Below are 20,527 nucleotides of genomic sequence, written 5' to 3'. Positions count from 1 at the left end.
TCAGATAGGAAAAGTGAAGAATGGATAGTTTAAGTGTATTTCGATAAACATTTGGTGATAGAACGGGTAGAAAACTCACAAACCTCGTAGTTAAAGTATGAAAACTCAAAAAAAAAAAGAATATTCTAGGTCTATTTTTGACCGTCAACTCAAAGTATTTAGACCATCATAAGCAAAAGCAACTTATGACTACAATGGATAATAAAACTCATTCGCAAAGTATAATAAACTGAGAATTCACTCTGCCATAGCCAGCTCCTCACTTAAGTGAAGAAAAAGAGAGATCTCATTGATACAATACAATAGAGAATTTCAGTAATATGTAGCTTCAAGCAGAGGACCAAAAAAATGAATATATATTCTAGTTGCCACAAGAATAGAACAGAGAATAAACAACATAAACGAAGCATCAGATGAATTGCTTTAGAAACTCAGTAGCAACAAGCCTCCCTCGCGTATTCACTGACAGTTTCAGTTCACTGATCTCCTTATCAATATCCTGCAATTTCACAAAAGAAGCAGATGGTTCACAGTTCTATATTGCTTCTCTTTAAAAATAAAAAGGGCAGCAAACCGTGCCCTCATTTCCATCGGGAACTATACATATTTTTTTCTAGGAGAGTATCTTTTGTGCTAGATTTTTTCCTCCCTTTTAGATTGGAAGATTGAAGTATATGAAGCATATCAATCCATCTCACTGGATTTTGTGCAAAGGGGTGTAATATAGGCATCCTCTCCTAACGCAAGTGTTAGTGGCTGATTCCACAGCTTGAACTCGTGAACTATAGGGGACAGAGACACCCTTGTATCTGATAATAGAGGCAAATACCCTTTGGCAAAGCATTTTTACTAACTTCGACAATCTTTTTCATCTAGAAGAAAAGGTTTGGTCCAATTACATTAACTTCTGTTCAGACAACTCTTGCTCATTCACGGAATCCAGAGACTCATAAAGTTTCAAAGAGTTCATAAGTGACTGAGGGTGGGAGTGGGAGGTTTATAAGTGTACCTCCATGAATTGCACTATGAAATCAATAAGCTTCTGCTTTTGCATGTCTTCACAATGATAATTTGTAATGAGAAAACTAATGTCGTAGCCCTGAAATATAACGCCCACAAAATTCAGATGATTAAAAGTAGGTTAAGAAACAAACAAGTTATTCAACAAGTAATTTATGTTTAGAAACAAGTCATTTACCTAAGACCTGACGGCAATCAACCATTTGTGAAGCATGTTGAATATTCTCAAGTTATGTCTAACACACACACATATGTGATTCAGTGTCAGCTAATAAACTCGCAGGCTTTAGGCTTAGGTTGCTACTTTATTTTATCAAGGAAAAACTTGAGTACAATCCAAAGGTGATTCTTCCCCAAACAATTGCTACTCTCCATCTAGGGCTAATACCTAAATACACATCAAAACTAAAAAAAAAAAAATATATGTTCTCAACCAAGCCTGGGAGGCAATCACATGGAGGTTGCAAACAAATCCGATTATGAACAAATGGTAGGGGAAATGTTTGTGTACACTCTACCCTCCCCAGGGCCCAGACCCCACTTATGGGATTACACTGTTTATGTTGTTGCTGTTGTTGGTAAGTAAAAGCAGAGAGAGTGAGAGCGAGAAAGGCAAAAAACGATGGGAAGTAAATTGATCGTTCAAGTTCTGTCAAACATGACTGCATAATTTAGAACACGGAATTGTAGAATATGCCAAAGTATGGAATCAGTTACAAGGAGTTGGAAGGAAATCTAATCCAGCATTTAAGAGGAAGGAAATACAAACCTGAACTGGCTTTCTCCTCAACACCTGAAATGCTTCTGCTCTCATAGACAAAAATCTAAGAAACTTCTTTGTTAGTATATTTTCAAGTTCATCTGACTGTTTCACCTGCACAGCAATAATCACATATGAAGAGCTTAAGCTTCTTTTTTTTCCAAGTGATTTTCAAAATCCAGAATCCTATAGTTCCATGTAAATTCTATTTTTCCGAGACAATATTAGTTTCTACCCATTCCGAGCATAATCAGTAGTTTAAATCAGAATTTCAAAAAGTTGGCAGGATATATTTTAAACTGCTTTATCAGAGGCTCCTGGAGGGACATGGTCTGGCAATCAACTTATCAGCAAATCCCAAGTTTTGTTTTACCATTTCTAGATACAACACACTAATGATTTGATCCATTTACCAGTTGGTAGCATATGATACTACAATTGGACTGCTAATGAATACTTAGCCAATGGCCTTTAGCATAGAGAAGCAGATGTATAACTAGAGAAATAGTTTAAGGTACCATAATCCACATTCTACTCTACCCTATGAGAAGGAAAGCAGAAATGGGAAAAAATTATGCATGTATTGTAAGACAACATGCACCATCATTTGTATCTGAGTTGCTCTTTATATAGGAATAAATATAAGAATCAATGTATGGGAATAGCAAAGCAAACCTACCTTTAGACTTATTCTTAGGGAATTAATAGATGTTTCAATCAAGCACTTTTCAGCCTCATTTCTACAAATCGTAACCTGTGAAATTGGTACATGGGAAAGATTGAATAGATCGACATAAGACATGCAGCTAATAAAAATTAGTTGGCACGTGAATTCCAAGTACAGTACCAATAAGAGCATTAGAGGCTTAATTCAGAACTTTTACATCCTGGGTACAAGTCACACTAAATCTAAAATTATCATGGCAGAAACTGGCAATATATTATAAAGAAGCACAAAGACCAACTATTGAGGGTGTGCAAGCAGAAAACAAAAATAAAAACTCATCCTTATACACCTAAAGCAGGACAGATAACTAAGTTCTTTGGCACCTTAAATTATCGATTATTTCTTCCTACCTAGTCATGGAGAACATGTTTACATCAAGATAAAAAAGAAACATAACTTCTTCTAATGAAAAGTATCATCAACTAAAGTTGCATCAGTGACACTAGATGACCTAAATATAAGACTAGCTAGAGTTACCAACTAGGACAACTTGTTACATCTTTCAAGAAACTCATAGTGACGTTAGCTGGCCTAATCTGATACTAGCTAGCGTTCCCAACCAATTTGGACAACTTGTTACTATGTTACACCATTAAAGCAACTCATCGACAACGTGTTGGCAGCTAAAAACAACTCGTGAGCAGGTTATTAACAAATAGCTAATCAAGAGAGAGAGAGAGAGAAATTATATTATTATAAAAGCAAGAACTCTCTTAAACACTTTCAAAAATATTATGAACAGAATAACACCCAATCACTACTTTAAGAAACCTTAACTGCATTAGTGAGTCATAGTAACATTAAATTTAGACTTGCGATGATTGTACTGAGAGCAGATGAGCAAACCATGGGAACATGAAAGTCTGCGGATCAGAGATCTTCAAAAACAAAGCTCAAAGTAAAGAATATAAAACAGTTCTTACAGGATTAAGAAGAAGTTCTGGGCTTGTCCTGAAGAACATATAAAATAAGAAAAACATTACTATTCTAATATACATACTTTGCAGTTAAAATAACATTTAAAAGAGAGAAGAAATATCACATTGTCTTCGCAGTTCATATCGAAACAGCAGTTCAGAAAATGCGAGTTGCTACTAAGAGTATGATCACATCCGCTAGATAAGCTTTAATGACATTTGGCTCAAATTTAGCAGCTTCAAATATCTATTTTCGCAATGACATCCAAATTATAAATTGTTAACAGCACATTTTTCCTTGTGATGAGGTAAACTGCATATCTTATGAAAGACAAGCTCTTGAATCTTACAGATTTGTCTCAAAAATTTTGTTTTAAAGTGTAATTAGGAAGCAGGAACTCTCAGGGAGAGATTTATAAGATAAATTACCAAGGTATTTAAAATTTTGCATCTTTGCTAATGGAACACAATTCTTACTATAAATTAGTCCTAAGCTAATGAGACCTACACAGAGTTTCAGGTATTAATTTTTAAACTAAGACCGCAGCTTTATATGTAAAAGTTTTGGAGTTTTTACAGATAGTACATGTCAGTAAAATACACCAAAATATTGATTTGATAGGACTAGAAATTAAGTCAATGGATTTGGTCTTGACTACAGTGGCATCCTGCATACCCAGAAAAGGAGGTGGCAACATATCTAAGGGTCAAAAGGGAGCAGTGAGTCAACATGCGTTTTAACACAGCTTTTTCTCATTGTATTAATATCGCACATTGATTCCTCTAGCCCATATAAGGGATTCAATATAAGTTTTTATCCCGAAAGACCTAAGAACTCAACAACTGCATTTTAGTAAAATATTAAATTCTGCTACGAAAGTGATATGTGCATGCAAGTCAAAGTTTTTGTTTTAGAATCCAATCATACTATATGTGAAAAGAATACACATGAAATTCTCCTGGATTATAGGAATCCACATACTGTAACGCCATTTGATGAACTACAGAAGAGAAAACTTATGAATTTTAACCAGCATCATTAACTTTGAGTAAAATAAGACTGCAGCATGAAGTCATACTTTAGTTCAACCTCTGGTTTGTTATGCCTCTCTACTTCTTGGCATGGGAAATTCTGCAAGCAGGAAACCACCATGACAAAAGGAGAGATTAAGACAGGCATAGAGTAACTAAGACATCATATTTACTGAATAAATGGTTGAAGGAGCTTAAAAGTTAAAGCTAACTTCATCACATGACCAACAACTTTGCAATTTTATGTTAAAACCATGAACACAAACCGAATAACTTTTTCAGAAACATCAAGATATGTCAAATGCAACAAATTAATTGGCCGAACACATAACATATGGTGCCTGAAATAACATACAACAACTACTCATCAATTCCAAGCTAGTTGACTGAACAAATAACCTATGTTTAAGGAATCATAACAATATGCAGAGAAGGAAATGAGAAAAATCATTATAATAATAGTATAACGCGGATGTAGAATTCAGACTACTTCCTTTTTTTGTTAGAGAGTGGAATGGGGTGGGAAGGAGTGGTGGTAGCATGCTGCATATGGACCTCTCTACTACAACCATATATAACTGCCGAGAAATTAAAACTCATCACTGTAATCGGAATGTCCTAGAAATGTGGGAACTCAACTTGGCTCAAATCATCCAAAATGTCATAGCATTATGCTTGTAAATGTCTCAAACTACCAACTTTCGTTCATGTCTCAGTGTACAAACCTCAAACATTATATCTCAGGCCAACGACAATGCAAGTCAAACACAACAACTAAAAGGACTCAACTAAGTACTTAGTATTCTTACTTGGAACTTTTTTGAAAAAAAATCTATTCCATAACTGCAGAAATCTCTAATGATATTCTTACTTGGACTCAACTAAGTATTTAGTATTCCAAATTGGAACTTTTTTGAAAAAAAATCTATTCCATAACTGCAGAAATCTCTAATGATATTTAACATGTAGAATGCTACATACCTGAAGACACATTGCTGCCTCGAGCGTATTTCTTATGCATGTCAGATACAATCGCAATGGATTTGCCTAGAAATATATCAAAACAAAAACTGCTCAGCATTTTGCAGTATGTATACCCCCCACCACCCCCACCCCCACCCACCCACCCCACCCCACACACACTCAGAAAAGATAACATTTTTAAACAACCAAACCCACACATTGCTGCCTCGAGCATGTTTCTTATGCACGTCAGATACAATCATAAGGAATTTACCTAGAAATTTATCAAAACAATAACTACTCAGCGTTTTGTAGTATGCAACACTCCTCCCAACACACACACACACAAAACAACAACAACATACCCAGTGTAGTCCCATAAAGTGGAGTCTGGGAGTGTAAAGTGTACACAGACCTTACACACACATAAAAAAAGATTACATTTTTAAACAGCCAAACCCATACATTGCTGGCTCAAGCTTGTATCTTATTCATGTCAGATACAATCATAATGAATTGACCTAAAAGTTCATACAAAACAATAACTTCTCAGCATTTTTGCAGCATGTAACACCACCATTTCCACCCTCCCAACACATAAAAGCAACAACATACCTATTGTAGTCACACAAAAAGGGTCGGGTCCGGAAGGATAAAGTATATGCAGACCTTACACACACATTAAAAAAGATCACATTTTTAACCAACCAAACCCCTTTCAGAAATCATTCCATCAAAAATTTCATTCATTTCATAATTCTTAAGACCACCACTGTCCAGACTTGAACCATATACATAGTAATAATTGCACTAATACATTCTGAAACTAGTGAATCTATTGAACTCGTAAACAACATGAATTAATGCAGCTCAACTTTCTCTCTACATTTATAATCAAATCCCTGAAATAAAATTAAAAAGCCCTTTTTTTTACTCGAAATTCAAATGATAAATACTTACCATCACGAAATATTTTGCTTGATTTCTCTTTGAATTGAATACACTATTAATCCGATCGACGATTTAGCTGAGTTTTGCCAAGTCTTAAAGCTTTTGGGCTTTGAGTGCACGTTAAGTTAAGGAGTGCTAAAATGCGCCCGGGGAAAAAATGAAAATTAAATTAAAAAAGTGGATCCGACCTACCGGATTCGAACCAGTGACCTAAGGATTAGCTGTGGGCTTTATTTGACCCGACTACAGTCCTCCGCTCTACCAACTGAGCTAAGGTCGGTTTGATGAGAAAAGATCATAAATATATATATATATATATATATATATATATATAAAAAAAATAGAGAATGTGTTTGGAAGTGAACTAGTATTAATAGGTAAAATAAATTAAATGAATGAGTTTATAGACACATTTAACTTTGAGTGATCGTTTAAAGTTTAATTGGATCATTATTGGCACAGAAGGAGGAAAGGAATACGCGATCATGTATGTTATATCTAGTGAAAAGACGTGATTATATTTTAGGAAAATTATCTTTACACATATTCTAATACCATATTTACCTGTATTCCCTATTATACCAAAAAATATCCAAAATCCCTCTTTTTCCTTTTAACTCTCTCTCCCTCACTAATACATCACTTTTCCTCCCAAATCCTCGCCTAAATTCTCTCCTCTTCAACAGATTTTGAGATTTTGAATTTCTGAGTACATCTGTTACACAATTTCAAGGTTCTAACTAAGGTATATTTAAGTTTTTCCTTATCTGGAATCTCACTTCATCCTCATTTAATCTGATTTCTCCTAAAATTTGTATCATTTGATTTCTTCTGTAAATCTTTGAAAAATCTTCTAAAATTGGTATCCTTTGCTTTCTTCTGTAAATTTGAGACCTTCATGTCTACCATCTTTAGTGAGGTACATGCATTGAAGATTATTCGTTTATGCACCGATTCATTATACATAACATCTAAGATACATTCTATATTCGTGACCTTGATACATTATAATTTGATTCATAAAGTAGATGTATCAGGTGCTATATTTATGTGTTATAAATGTATTAAGATATAATGCCCCTGATACATCTACTTTATGTATCAAATGAAAATGTATCAAGCTATAACCTTTCTGATACATATAAATGTATGTATCAGAAACTCATTTATCAGTCTTTACAGATCCTAAAAACTCTACCTTATGTATCAAATTATAATGTATCAAGAATTACATCTCATGATACATCTGTATTTATGTATCAGATTCTACAGTTTCAGATAATGTTATTTTTCTATTAGTTTCTCATGTATCAGGGATTAATGTTTCTGATATATCATGTTTATGTACCAGAATTATAAATAGCTGATATGCATTAACTATTCTACAGCTAAAGATGATGTATCAGATACATAATTGATGCTCTGTTTTTTGGCTTGAATCTTCATGTACACAACCGTTGCTTTTTTTAACCAATTAATCACATTAATTAGATCAGTAATTGATTTAAAGAACCAATCATACCTTATATTAAGAGACTATCCATAAATAGATGATCTGTATTAACTATTCTACAACTAAAGTTGATGTATCAGATACATAATTAATGTATTAGCAAAATTGGAAAAAAAAGGAAATCAGGTAATTTTGGTACGATGAGGGATGTATAGTAATTAGACTTTTCCATTATGAAATTTAGGTAAAGTTTACTATATTTTATGATGATCAAAATTTAGTGCAAATATCAAATAGTGTTGGTAATTGATATTTTTGAAGTGAATTGGTAAAAGTTAATTTACGAAAATTTTAGACAAATTTAGAAAGTCTTACGAATAAAAAAAATATTTTCAAAAGTAGAATGAATAAGATCCCTCATCTTTAACTAAACGTCTCAAGTTCAAACTTTAGGTATGGGAAAAACCCTGGTGGGGAGCATTTCCCCCTTTAAAAGGGCCTTACATGGCACGACTACATATTAGCCAGGCTCCAATCCGGATGGGAAATAACAACATACACAATATAATCCCATAAATGAGGTCTGAGAAGGGTAGGATATACACAGTAGAGAGATTGTTTTCGGTAGACTCCAGGTGGAGGAAAAAAGCTTTGTAGATAAAAAAAATGGTTCAAAAGGGACATGACTCAACCAAACCTTAGTAGCTTTTGCAGTTTCAGTTATATAGCTCAAGTAACCTTCAATCAACAAAGGGGAAAATGTTGGACATAAAAAACATCCGTCACTATTCATCTTAACTAATGTATGAGAATTAGAATTTAGAGGACTCCAAAGAAGGGATTTTTAATAGCATTGTTCAACTCTGCTCCAGCAGTATTAAGCACTGCCATGTCCACCTTTTCTCTTGGCAGGTACAAGAATTCACCTCCTTCAATTTTCTCAAATCCACAGTGCTCAAGAAACTCAATGCCTCCTTGCAGCTTGCCAATTCTATCCTGTAAAAATATGTCAAAAGAGGCAGGTGTGTTAGTTCACTGAGTTTATGAATCTACTTGCTCGAGATGATCTACTGTATCAGATTAACGAATTCTGAATATATGTTACAAGAATCACAAGTTTAATATGAATCAACTTGGCTGAGATAATCTATTGTATCTGACTAATAAATATCTGAATATTGGCGATTGCTGCTACCGTCACAAGTTTTACAAGCTCTAGACCACCTTCTTCAGCTAGGGACTAAGAACTAGGTAGGGTGGCAAAAGGTATACAATCTTACCACCCACCGCCACACAGAAACTAAAAAATGAAAGAAATAGGGGGATAACGTTTATTTTTATTTTTTGACAAGTAGGGGAGCAAAAGAAATTAGAGATGGGTATACTCTTGGCACAAAGAATTGGAGGTAAGGGTCCTAAATCATACTGCATTGCAAAAAAAATCGACTAAGCAAATAATCAAGTACATAAACCTCACTCCACCCCCTATTTTTCAGAAATTGAATGAAGGTAACCAGCAAACAAGGTTATAAAAGCAAAGGATTAAAAGAGCTTTCTCTTGTAGAATTTCAAAAAGTGGAGTCAATTCAGAAGTAACTAAAGAACAAGAATAGAGGTATAATAATTTCCTTTATGACATTTCACCTGAAAAGCAGCATTACTAAGTCTAATCTTGCGAAATTTCTCCTCATTGGGATTTGTAGCGACATTCTTTGCGTAAGTTAGCAGCGTGTTGAAAGCGGTCTTGACTTTAGCCTCGTCGTCCTGGTCCATAAGAGGAAAATGAACAAAGAATCAGTTCACCAACAATGAAGTTAAAATGACATCTCATTCATATCAAAACCCATCGAAGGAATGTAGAATGTCAATCATAGGCTACTCAGTTTCTTGGGATTATTTGTCGATTATTTTTCCAAAGAAAAAGCTTCCTATTGTAATACACTGAAGAAACAGAAAAAAAAGGAAAAGAAGCATACGTTCTATCCTTGTATTTAAAATTCATTATCTAATGTCTGGATGAAAAGAACAATACGACGTGAATGGCTAATTATGACTCTGATGTCCTTTGCTTTCTACTCTTTTGAGTTCGGAAACTAAGACAGAAGAAAAGGTAAGCTTCACCTAGTTTATAAATAAAGGTAAGCTGGTGCACCTTGAACCACCTCTCAGTTCCAAAGCTCAAACTTACAAGAAAGTACTCTAAAGATCTGAAAAACAACTGAATGATTACCTTGTGGGTCTGTTTAAGAGTTCGTAGGCACTCTCTCATTCGCTCTGCCTTTGTAGCTGGTCTGACAGGCAAAAATGAGCTCTACCAAAAAATACATACAAAAAGTTTGAGTTGGACAAGATATGTCCAAATTGGACAAAACTATAAACAGTGTTTTTGAATAAATAAACACCTTTTTTTCCTCCACAACAGGTGTAGAAGGTTTGGGGGAAGCAGGATCTTCTGGTGGCAAACCGAGCTTCCTTCTTCTTTCTGCCTGTGAAAGTAAACACAATTGTTTCAACATGACAAAAAGTAGAAGCAGGTAACTATGTTGTGAGAATTGCACTTGAGTGATCCAGATCATGAGTTATAATTTGGTGTGGAAATTTAAAAATCATTTGAATTAGTGATATTGATGAGACGTCGACTGCTGAAAGAAACTCTGTTATGCATTATGTAGGCGCATATTCTGGAATATATTTTTATGTGTGCCAGATTCTTGTTACTTTTTTTGAGAAGGAGATTCTTGTTACTTCCAAAAGCAGAAAAACTCAGGAATCAAAAGGAAAAGAAATTTTAGCATCAACCCAGAAGAACCCAATAAGGTCACCAGAGTCCCAATAGGCGTACATCTTTTAGATATTCCAAATCTTGTGTGTGCCAGGAATTTCATCAGTCTCTTTTAGTTCAAAAACTTAGAATGAGAACATCTTCCTAGATGTTTCTCCACATGATCCCCTAAATGCAACGGCAGCTCAATACAATCGGTGGCCTAAAGCCAAAACATTACAACATTTTATAGATATTTTAAATAAAATTCATGTATTTTTTCGAAATTCACTCTTTTAAACTTTTTTAGATGCATAACTATAAATTAGCTAGTAACAAATAGTACTGTTTTTAAGTGAAATCAAATGTATTGAAAAAGGGTGGGTTATACATTAGTAAATTGACAAGTTCCATCAAGCACAAAAGATATAGAAGAACTGACGAAATTTCATGATACGTTGGGAGTTTCTGACCTTATCTTCTTCCAGCTTCTGACGAATTTTCTCCCTAGCTCTTTGTTCTTCCTCTTTTTCAGCCTTGCGCAATGCTATTATACTATACAGCAAAGCGGGAAAAATTTCAATTGTATTACCAGAAATTGTTGAGAGTGAAAACATAAAGAGTAGCAGAGTTCAAGGCTTACCGTTTTCTTTCATTATCTTCCTCAATCCGTTTTGCTTCCAGGAGTTCCTTACCAATTCTAATTCTTTCCTGAAGCAGAAGGCAAAATGACTTTACTAACATATTCAACTAGATTGATTACAAGTCAAGATATAAAATGCAGTTAACTTATAATACTACCAATCAACCATCACCGGTTTCAGAATGTAATTCAACAATAATATTCAATTGACTTCCATTAATGCAAACTAACATCAAAATCTAAATCAATAGTTACCTTTTCTCTCTCTCTTTCCCTTTGTCTCTCTTCCTCTTCCTTCTTTTTACGAGCACGCTCCCTAGAAGTCATTGAAACTTAAAATAATGAGCAATCATACTGTAAGCTAAAAGATGCATTTGTCAGAAACTATTTTGATACACAATGAACAAAACAAATGAAATTATTCAAGAGATTAAACTACAAATCTGTGAAATTAAACCACATTCTAGTCCCAAAACTATGTTCGGCTACTCAGAAATCATAGAGAACAATTTAGCAGCAAGAATTTACCTCAACTCTAGTTGTTTCATCTTTATTTCCTCTGGAGTAAGAGAAGGCTTTGGAGCCTCAGCTTTCTTGGCACTGGCAGGCACCTAGGTAAATTTTAATAATCATTGCATTATTGAAGCAAATCATAAATGCAACATTTAAACATTTTGACAATTCTCATAAGGAAATAGCAACCACAACATATAATTAGTTAGTGAACTAAAGCAATTAAATGCAGGATCTAAAATTTCCATACCATTGGTGTTTCATCTATGTCTGGGTCACTTTCATGCTCTACAACCCAATTTACAGCAGCCTCCAAGCTGGCATTGCCTGTATTAAAAATTCACAGGCATGAACAATTAGATGCCTTGGTTTTTATAAATGAAACAGAGAGGAACCTTGCCCATACAACAAGGTTATCAACAGTAACATACAGAATTGGGAGATTGGCATCATACTAGAATTGGCATTCAGCTCCCTCCCTCCCCGTTCCCCCCTTCTTGAGTATTAACAGGCTAAGCTTTCTCAGCTCAGTCCAGTACTACAAAATAGTAGTTGATTTGGCTGAGAATGGACCATTTGGGAGCTCTATAGATCTATTTCTATATGTATCCAAGAGTCTTGATTAAAACAAGATCACATCGGTCACCTGAATGCATCACACATGGATTTATTTTTTTTGGATATTTTCTCATCTCCAATAGATGTAAGAACAATCATAACGATGAAGATTCTCATCAACAAAAATACTCACCAGAAAAGTGGAGTGCCCGGATACCCCTAGCTTTGGGAAATCCCATTGTCTCGAGTTCCGATAGCAGGTTTTGGTCAACTTCAGGAACAACCATTTCTGGCAAAAAAAAAGAAGGTATATTAGTACCAATGTATCCATGTATAAACAATAAAAGTAAGGACTGCTCAGATGTTTATGCCTCATTTGACCAAATATTTAGCTGTAAATTTTGGGTGTCATAGTTCTTCCCTATTAGATTTGGATTAAGCACCTTACATTTGCAAATTCTAGATCTACATAAGGAGCTTGTTTGAGGAATAAAAGCAGTAAACAAATGAAAACACAACTCCATCCCAACTTGTCTAGATGTTGTAATTTCTCTCAATGTTCATGGTACTTCTATTTCTATCTCCTCCCCCCCCCCCCCTGCCTGTTGGTTCTCAATATTGACAGTCCAAGAGTATTCTATCCATCTAAACTAACTCATAAGATAAAACTACTGAAAAAAGGAACATTATTTCCAAAGGGCAGTGGAATTTTCAGTAAATAATCTTTATTTCGTCATATGTATTTCACGGAAAAGAATTAACACTCTCCTAAATCCTCCATGAACTATTTGAAGTACATCATTTAAGTCCCACTACAAATAGCTTTCCCCAAAAACAATTAAAGAGGAAAAAAAAACACCTTTCCTGTTCTCATAAGCCTCACCCAACTGGCAAATCTCATAAGTAATAAATAAGATTATCTAACAACTATATTGTAACATAAAAGACCAAAATCTGTAACAACAATGAATTACTACCTTCATGCTGGCCTGTACCACTGTAATCACCACCCTCTGCCATGTCTTCATCATCGTTGGCCTTTACCTTTGGCACCTCCAGGCTGATTGGCTTCACTCCCTCTGCTGTCTTGTCCGTAAATTCTGTGTGCCCAGTTCTCTTGGTGTGCAAATCACTCTCCTTCATACATCAAAATACCCCGAATTCATATAAAGCTACATTGTCAAGCTATATCAACAGTTAAATCATCATTACAGCAGAAATAAACTGTTCATATTCCGATCAGAAGTTTTTACTGTATTAGTCCTGAGTATTTCAACTTCAGGCAAACTATCTCCACCCAAATTCACACAAATAGCAATATAATATAATACAGTAAGCATCTGAGTGGATCCAACCTTCTATTCGTCTTTTTATAACTGGGAATTCCTGTTTTCAGCTTCAAAACTTGGTGGATAATGAATCTGACCTCTACCTTTCTCATTTAACTACCAGACTTGGTTCACCGATGTTGTACTACCCAGAGGAGGATGTAGTGCTTAAGTTATAGGTTCAACCAAACCCAGTTAGCTTGGCTTAGACCCTATGTGTTAAAAGTTTTGCTAACTAATTACATATAATTAATAGGTTTCGAACTCGGTAAATCAAATGGGATGTGATAGAATGCCGAACTCGAACCCATAATATTCAATTCCTGAATCCACCTCTGGTACAACCTTTATCGTTGGATCAAAGAACTAGGTACCATGGGCGTATCCAATCTTACCACAGCTAAATTATATTAAGCATGCACCCATGTCACAATGGAGGAGTGTTACTTCTATAGGTAGATGTAAAAGGTAAGATATGAGCTCGGCCCAATTCAGTAGTTTTAGTTCAAACCCGTGTTAAAAATCTTCTTTTTATTTTATGATTGTTAAGTCCAGGTCATCTTTCACACACCTCGGTTAATTCCACTGGATACCTACCACCTCCAACAAGCTCTGGTACCTTTATGGCTTTATCCACCAAGGACCTCCAAGGTTAAGACAGTTTGAAAGAAATCACCTAGTATTTTTATTAAAAATTTATTCCAGGATTGAAACTGGACTCTCATAGTTAAAACTCTATTCACAAACATCAAATTTCAAACCCAATTACTCAAATAGTCAGTAGTTCCCTAAAACTCATCATGAAGTTCAAATCTTTACTTCACACCTACAACAACTTCTTTCAATCTCAAACTCATGTTAAAATCTATTCACAGATATCAAATTTCAAACCCAATTACTCAAATACTCGGTAGTTTCCTAAAACTCATAACTTCAAATCTTGGACCCACCTATGCGTACTTCACACCTACAACAACTACTCATCAATCACAAACCCATGTTAAAAATCTATCACAAACATCAAATTTCAAACCCAACTACTCAAATAATCAGTAGTTCCCTAAAACTCATAATAAAAGTTCAAATCTTGGATCCACCTCTAAGTACTTCACAGTTACAACAACTACTCCTTAGGATCCAGCAATTGTCTATACAAATCATTAAAACCCTAATCGTAGCTACATATAATCAATAAAAGGGGCAAATTATTTTTTACCGTTTTGGAGCGGCAAGGCTTGCCGCAAGCAGTACAGACGAGGTTAAGAACAGCTTCAGTAGATTCAGAGAAGTTAGCATGAGAGGTAACTTCAGCATGTTCTTGTGCTTCTGCTACGGATTTGAAAAGAGTTCCACAATCACCACACTGAAGTGATACACCTGACATTGCTTCAAAACTTATAATTCAATTGAGAACTGAACTGAATTGCAATTTGATAAACAAAAAGACCAGATCTGTATTTTTTTTTTCTGATTGTTTTCCTTGAATCGTCGTCAATGGGATTTGGTGTCCATTTTGTTTGTAGAAAAGGAAAAGATTTTTCTATTTATTTTGGTTTTATATGTGCGGTGAAGAATTGTAGAAACGCCGCTTTGTTAACTAGTACTAGTAGTATTTTTTTTTTTGTTTTTGTCGCCTAGCCAGTCTTTATCCGCATTGAACTTCGATTATATTCAAATTTATGTTGCATAAGACCCCAATTTAAGAAAAACAATTTTTTCATATTCAAGATTCAAAACTAAAACCTCGAGTTAATTAAGCAAGGAGCAGTTTCATCTAATGCACCATTTTCTTTGGTGGTAGTACTAGTAGTAGTTGAGCAAAAGGTAATAAGATAAGTCATTAACTTATTATTTTTGATTAATTTTAGCTTGGTTGGAGAACCACTAGGCAAAACACATGATAAAAGGCTGGTCTTGGGAAACTCTAAGAAGATGTTGCATGTAATTGTTTAGGCCATCTATCATGGGGTGATATTAAATGGAACGAATTGAAACAAGTTGTCTCAACTAGTTTAGACTTGGATCAGGGTGTGTTGTGACTTGTGAGGAACCATCATGAAATAAGTTAATTTTACGTTGACCGACAACCTAAAGCCACCCTCATCGCAAAAAAATAAAGAGAATTGAACAATAGGAAGACCATTTGTCTCAGGTCCAGCGAAAAAATGTTAAAGAGTATCAAATCTTTTATTATCATGAGAGATTAACACACTAAAGAGACAAATTAACAATGGGTGAGCCCAATTCCTGTCTGTACTGACAACTAGTTCATATATGTTTCCATAGTTCAGCAAAAGTACATCAATAAGGATATCGACATAGGAGACTTCAAATATCTCCTCCTTTTAATCATATCATCACACCATAAACTCACTTAACAACATTAGAGAGCTGGAGTATGCCCCTCTCTCTCTCTTGTAGAAAACAAAGAACCATCGTTGATTGTAATGAGACCTTCTTCAACTGTATACCCTGCACAGACGTGTTGAAAAACAAGTTATTACTCGTGAATAAGAATGAAGAGAACGCAAAAGCTACACCAAGTTAGGATAACCTTTCAATGCTTGTTATAGGAACTACAACAGAAATGCCAGCATATCAGGGAAGGTTTGCTATTAGGCACAGATGAGGAAAGTGATAATCAAAGAAATGAAAGTAAAGAAGATAATGACAAGTTGAAGGGGTGCTTAGTGCTATTAGAGGTCTTGTACGCATTGATTTTTTTGAAAGAGAAGGAGAAATAACATTTTAATGTATGAAAAAATTGGCCCAAACAAGGAATAACGTCAAGCCTTCCATAAAAAAAATCAAGAATCCAAAATAGGAACTGAAAAACTGAAACATATCAGAATCCATCCCAAGTCTGTGATCAGCGTGCCTATTCAAAACAAATACTGAACCAAACTAGCTCAAACGAACCAAACCGACTCAACCCAAAACACTCTCATACTCCTGGCACAGTCAATGTAGGAAATAACAATTACAACTATGAGGAAAAATATCCAATATGAAACATGGCTAAGGAGCAGAACTGTGACTCTACGGAAACAAAAAGAACATGGGATCACTGTAGGCACCCCATATGAAGGAAAGGAAGAAGGTAGAGCAAGGTTGCAAAAGAAGCCATGTAACTGAGTTTCAAAGTAACTGAGGTTGATAGAGAAGTTAAAAGAATACAACCCCGGAAAGGAAGTGATTTTAAAGTGTAATAAAAAAGGAATATAGAAGACTTACGGTAAAATCAGGGGGGAAAAGAGAGTTTGTAGGCACAACATAGAAAGAAACATTTGGGAAAGGTACTGAAAGAGAGTTTGTAGGTATAACAAATAAAGAAAAGAGGTAGCTAGTTACCTAAGACAGTAAATTAACTATACCTAACCAAAGTCACATGTTACAAAAGGTGGGACATCGGCATCATTTCCACCAAAGGCAGAAGAGAAACATTGAACTTCTGTTTTACACTATACTCTCATATGATGTTAAAGCCAGATGAACCTATTTTGGCATACTTCAAAAAGGTAATTCATTTGAATTGAGGTAAATTTAATAAGGTAATAGAGGAAGAGGTTTTTACTATACCATATGTCCTAGGATTTCCGACTATTCTTTTCTTCAATGCCTGACTTTGAAAACCTTTGTCTAAGGACCTGCATAACTTCCTCGAGTTGTACTCCTCTAAGAGAAAGTAAAACCATGGCATGATACAAGACATCTGCCATCTCTGAGGCTGTCCGCCCATTAGCCTCATTTTGCTCCAGAGTTCGGCATAACTCGTCAGCCTCCTCTCTGCAAGATGTGAAGAATAAAATTCAGAAGAAAACTATAATACCCATCTAGCCCAATTTAATACCCAGATATTCATGTGCTATAAGGGAATAGGGAAAACTATTTTTCTGAAGATCAGCCAATTATAAGATAAGTATGCCAAGCAACATACCGAATTTTGGAGCAAAGCAATTTGTCATCAAGCAACAATCGTTTTGTCCACGAGGGTTTTCCATTTGAAGAGCTAGATGTTTCTGCCTTCCTTTGGTTGATTGTAGATTCTAATGCATATAAAGTCGTCAAAGCCAGCTCATTTTTCTCAACCTAAAACAGCTACTAAATCTTAGGCAGGTTCGTATAGACCATTTTCCAACAGAAAAGCGAGCTATTTTTCATTGAACTCATGAGATGATTAAAAACTTCTTTTTTGAAAGGTAATATTAAGATGATGAAAAAAAACCTTAAAACACATGATAGAATGCGACTAACCTCTGGATTTTTCAGGAGTTCATCAACTGGTGTGTAATAACATGTCTCTGACCCTGTGTGGCATGTTGGGCCATCAGGCTTCCCAAGATATATTATCTGATAGGTAGTTTTGATTATCTTTTCAGTAAAAAAGCACATGGAATCAAAGGTAGCCCAATTTAATTATCGAAAGGGATTCTAAAAACTTACAGAATCACGATCACAATCAAGAAAGACATCAAAAACATTGATAAAATTATTGGAGGTCTCTCCCTTTGTCCATAAAGATGACCGTGACCGGCTATAAAATGTTGCTTTATGTGATGAGATTGTTGTTGACAAAGCCTCTCTGTTTGCAAACCCTTGCATTAAGACTGCTCCTGTATCAACATTTTGGGCTATTGCAACCGCAAGGCCTTTGTCGTCCCATTTGACATGATCTAGTAAGAAATCAACCTGAACTACTGTTATCAGAAAAGAGAAAACAAGAGGTAAAGGAAAGGTGATACAATATGTTCATCCTTCCAGGTCAGTAAAGACATTTCAACTAGCTTTTGCAGGGAAGGTGTTGTTGTATAGACCACAGAGCAAGGCATTGCATGTCACCAGAAGTGCAGCAACAAACCATCAGTTGCAAAGTGCAACAGAGAAAAACAACACACTTCAAGAGAGATCAAAATGACAGATGAGAAACCCCTCACTTTTTCCACTTTGCTAGCTTTTCTTTTCCATTCATGTAAAATACTGGCACAGTGCACATCGTAGACACTTAACTGAGTCAATATCTAATAACTTGTCATGTTCTCTAAAGAAGAATGGATTGTCTAATGTTCTAGCTAAATCAAGTCTCGTTATTATAAATAAATTTGGAGCAACTTAAACCATGAAATCTTGAGTTTTCATAGTCTAAATCCGGGAAATTACACCTAGGTTTAAAGTAGGGAAAATCGAGCAATTGGACTAGAGATATAAGTCAAAGTTTAATTTCAATTATTGCTTTAGATTCCTTAGCTAATGTGTAACCCGATAATGATGATGTGGCGATTAGCATCCGAACGCAACTCAACAATGAACAAATTATTATTCCTCTATGAAGACTTAAAAGAGAGATCAAAATGATATACGAGGAACTCAACTATCATTTTTACTACCTTAGCGTTTGTTTCCTGGACATTTAACAAATATCCACCATAATGGACACAGTATGCGCTCCTGATTATATCTGATGTATTAATAAAACTAAAAATTCATTCATCGACAAGCTAAACATAATTGACAGGTATCCCAGGGAATTTGTCAAGGTGCACGAAAGCTAGCTCGAACGCCATGTTTATCAATATATCTACCATAACTGACACAGGATGCACCTGATTATGTATGATGAATTAAATAAACTACAAATTCATTCATAGACAAACTAAACATAATTGTCAGGTAATCCCCTGGAATTAGTCAAGGTGCACGAAAGCTGACCCAAACAAACAACACAGTTATCAATACATATACCATAATTGACACAGGATTCACCTGATTGTGGCTAATGAATCAAAATAAACTACAAATTCATTCATAAACAAGCTAACCATAGATAATCCTAAACCCAAAAACAAAAAATTGTGGCTTCTATATCAATTAAGGAACTTCTATAAACAACATTAATGCGCCATTTGAGGCCATACCTTTGCTTCGAGAGAGGTATCTTCATATGATTTCTTCATACATGTCACTACATTACATCGCTTCAAAGTCAAAGCTCCGGTTGAACGAACAAGATTACTTCTAGAGAACACTTTCAACGGTTGAAAGCAAGGAGAGTAAGAAATTGACATCTTAGGGTCTGATTCAACAAGACGGAACTTACGGCGGCGACGGCGGAGCAGTGGAGCACTAGAGTGTAGTGGGAAATTAGGAAATGAACTTGGATTTGGGACACTAAACCAAATGGGCTTGGGCTTATGAGTCATATATTTGGGCTGCAACATTATTTGTAGGAAAAATTACTTAATTGAGTGCTTTTTAAAAAATTAATTACTGTTTTTAGCGATATTTTTTATTTATTATAATTTATAGCAATACATAGCAATATTATGATAAATATATATTTGTATTAAAAGTGAATTATCCATATAATATAAATGTATTATAAGTGTTTTAAAATATATATTATGTTTGTATAGTAAGAAACTAACATAATGTATTATAAGTTTATTAAAGTATGTGAAAAATATATTATCCATCTATAAAACTTGTATTATATATGTTTTATAAATAGTTCTCTGCAATATGTATTAAAACTGTATTATAAGTGTTCAGTGAAAAAAAAAATTATTGCAATAGATGGTAAATATTTTCTTAATATTGTATATTTATGTAAGTTTCCCTTATTTGTAATTTTAGCCGCCCATCGAAATAATAGCCGTTAAATGTATAATTTTGTACATAATACATAAAGGGAAACTTACCTAAATATACTATATTAAAAAAATATTTATCATTTATAGCAATAATATTTTTTCACTAAACACTTATAATACAATTTTAATATATATTAGCGAAAATAATTTATAAAACTCATATAATACAAGTTTTATTCATGGATAATATATTTATCACATATTTTAATACACTTATAATACATTGTGTCAATTTCGTACCAAACAAGTATAAT

At 34.6% G+C, this 20,527-nt stretch overlaps 3 protein-coding genes and 1 non-coding gene across 5 annotated transcripts; all 4 read right to left on the bottom strand.

Moving 5' to 3' along the window:
- Positions 1 to 225: 225 nt before the first annotated feature.
- Positions 226 to 6,500, bottom strand: LOC129883023 (actin-related protein 2/3 complex subunit 4). Its single transcript, XM_055957564.1, has 8 exons — positions 6,380 to 6,500; positions 5,438 to 5,503; positions 4,504 to 4,556; positions 3,431 to 3,458; positions 2,460 to 2,534; positions 1,790 to 1,894; positions 1,010 to 1,099; positions 226 to 499 (listed from the first exon to the last, which is right to left on the bottom strand). The coding sequence occupies exons 1-8, from the start codon at positions 6,380 to 6,382 to the stop codon at positions 410 to 412; spliced, it is 510 nt and encodes a 169-aa protein (XP_055813539.1). The 5' UTR covers positions 6,383 to 6,500; the 3' UTR covers positions 226 to 409.
- Positions 6,501 to 6,552: 52 nt separating this feature from the next.
- On the bottom strand, positions 6,553 to 6,650 carry TRNAY-GUA (transfer RNA tyrosine (anticodon GUA)). The gene is made up of 2 exons: positions 6,614 to 6,650; positions 6,553 to 6,588 (listed from the first exon to the last, which is right to left on the bottom strand). It is a non-coding gene; the product is annotated as a tRNA-Tyr (tRNA).
- Positions 6,651 to 8,438: 1,788 nt separating this feature from the next.
- On the bottom strand, positions 8,439 to 15,198 carry LOC129883013 (uncharacterized). The gene is made up of 12 exons (XM_055957553.1): positions 14,843 to 15,198; positions 13,276 to 13,435; positions 12,492 to 12,587; positions 11,991 to 12,067; positions 11,756 to 11,838; positions 11,483 to 11,543; positions 11,228 to 11,295; positions 11,058 to 11,139; positions 10,226 to 10,309; positions 10,054 to 10,134; positions 9,468 to 9,587; positions 8,439 to 8,819 (listed from the first exon to the last, which is right to left on the bottom strand). The coding sequence occupies exons 1-12, from the start codon at positions 15,008 to 15,010 to the stop codon at positions 8,643 to 8,645; spliced, it is 1,257 nt and encodes a 418-aa protein (XP_055813528.1). The 5' UTR covers positions 15,011 to 15,198; the 3' UTR covers positions 8,439 to 8,642.
- A 596-nt stretch (positions 15,199 to 15,794) lies between these two features.
- LOC129882999 (histidine biosynthesis bifunctional protein hisIE, chloroplastic) lies at positions 15,795 to 19,838 on the bottom strand. 2 transcript variants are annotated; one of them, XM_055957542.1, is made up of 6 exons: positions 19,539 to 19,838; positions 18,070 to 18,315; positions 17,881 to 17,976; positions 17,564 to 17,715; positions 17,201 to 17,412; positions 15,795 to 16,098 (listed from the first exon to the last, which is right to left on the bottom strand). In XM_055957542.1, exons 1-5 carry the CDS (start codon positions 19,821 to 19,823, stop codon positions 17,214 to 17,216), a joined length of 978 nt encoding a protein of 325 aa, XP_055813517.1. In that variant the 5' UTR covers positions 19,824 to 19,838; the 3' UTR covers positions 15,795 to 16,098; positions 17,201 to 17,213. The 2 variants fall into 2 exon arrangements, with proteins under 2 accessions (XP_055813517.1, XP_055813510.1); XM_055957535.1 differs by having other exon boundaries at positions 17,206 to 17,412.
- Positions 19,839 to 20,527: the final 689 nt, after the last annotated feature.

This window comes from Solanum dulcamara, chromosome 1 (genome assembly GCF_947179165.1).
Source record: "Solanum dulcamara chromosome 1, daSolDulc1.2, whole genome shotgun sequence".
Taxonomy (NCBI): Eukaryota; Viridiplantae; Streptophyta; class Magnoliopsida; order Solanales; family Solanaceae; genus Solanum; species Solanum dulcamara.
Note: the sequence above shows the minus strand (reverse complement) of the source record. Positions and strands in the feature narration are given on the sequence as shown.

Bases quoted from the DNA above. Each gene is read 5' to 3' on its own strand.
- LOC129882999 (XM_055957542.1), bottom strand. From the start codon at position 19,823: ATGACTCATAAGCCCAAGCCCATTTGGTTTAGTGTCCCAAATCCAAGT. The intron at 17,977-18,069 runs GTAAGTTTTTAG...ACTACCTATCAG, and splicing joins TTGATTGTGATCGTGATTCT to ATAATATATCTTGGGAAGCC. The intron at 17,716-17,880 runs GTTAGTCGCATT...TAGCTGTTTTAG, and splicing joins AACTCCTGAAAAATCCAGAG to GTTGAGAAAAATGAGCTGGC.
- LOC129883013 (XM_055957553.1), bottom strand. From the start codon at position 15,010: ATGTCAGGTGTATCACTTCAGTGTGGTGATTGTGGAACTCTTTTCAAA. The intron at 13,436-14,842 runs GTAAAAAATAAT...TGATGTATGAAG, and splicing joins AGCCTTGCCGCTCCAAAACG to GAGAGTGATTTGCACACCAA. The intron at 12,588-13,275 runs GTAGTAATTCAT...TTTTTTTGCCAG, and splicing joins TGGTACAGGCCAGCATGAAG to AAATGGTTGTTCCTGAAGTT.
- LOC129883023 (XM_055957564.1), bottom strand. The intron at 3,459-4,503 runs GTATGACTTCAT...TATGTTCTTCAG, and splicing joins AAACCAGAGGTTGAACTAAA to GACAAGCCCAGAACTTCTTC. The intron at 500-1,009 runs GTACACTTATAA...GTGAAATTGCAG, and splicing joins TCATAGTGCAATTCATGGAG to GATATTGATAAGGAGATCAG.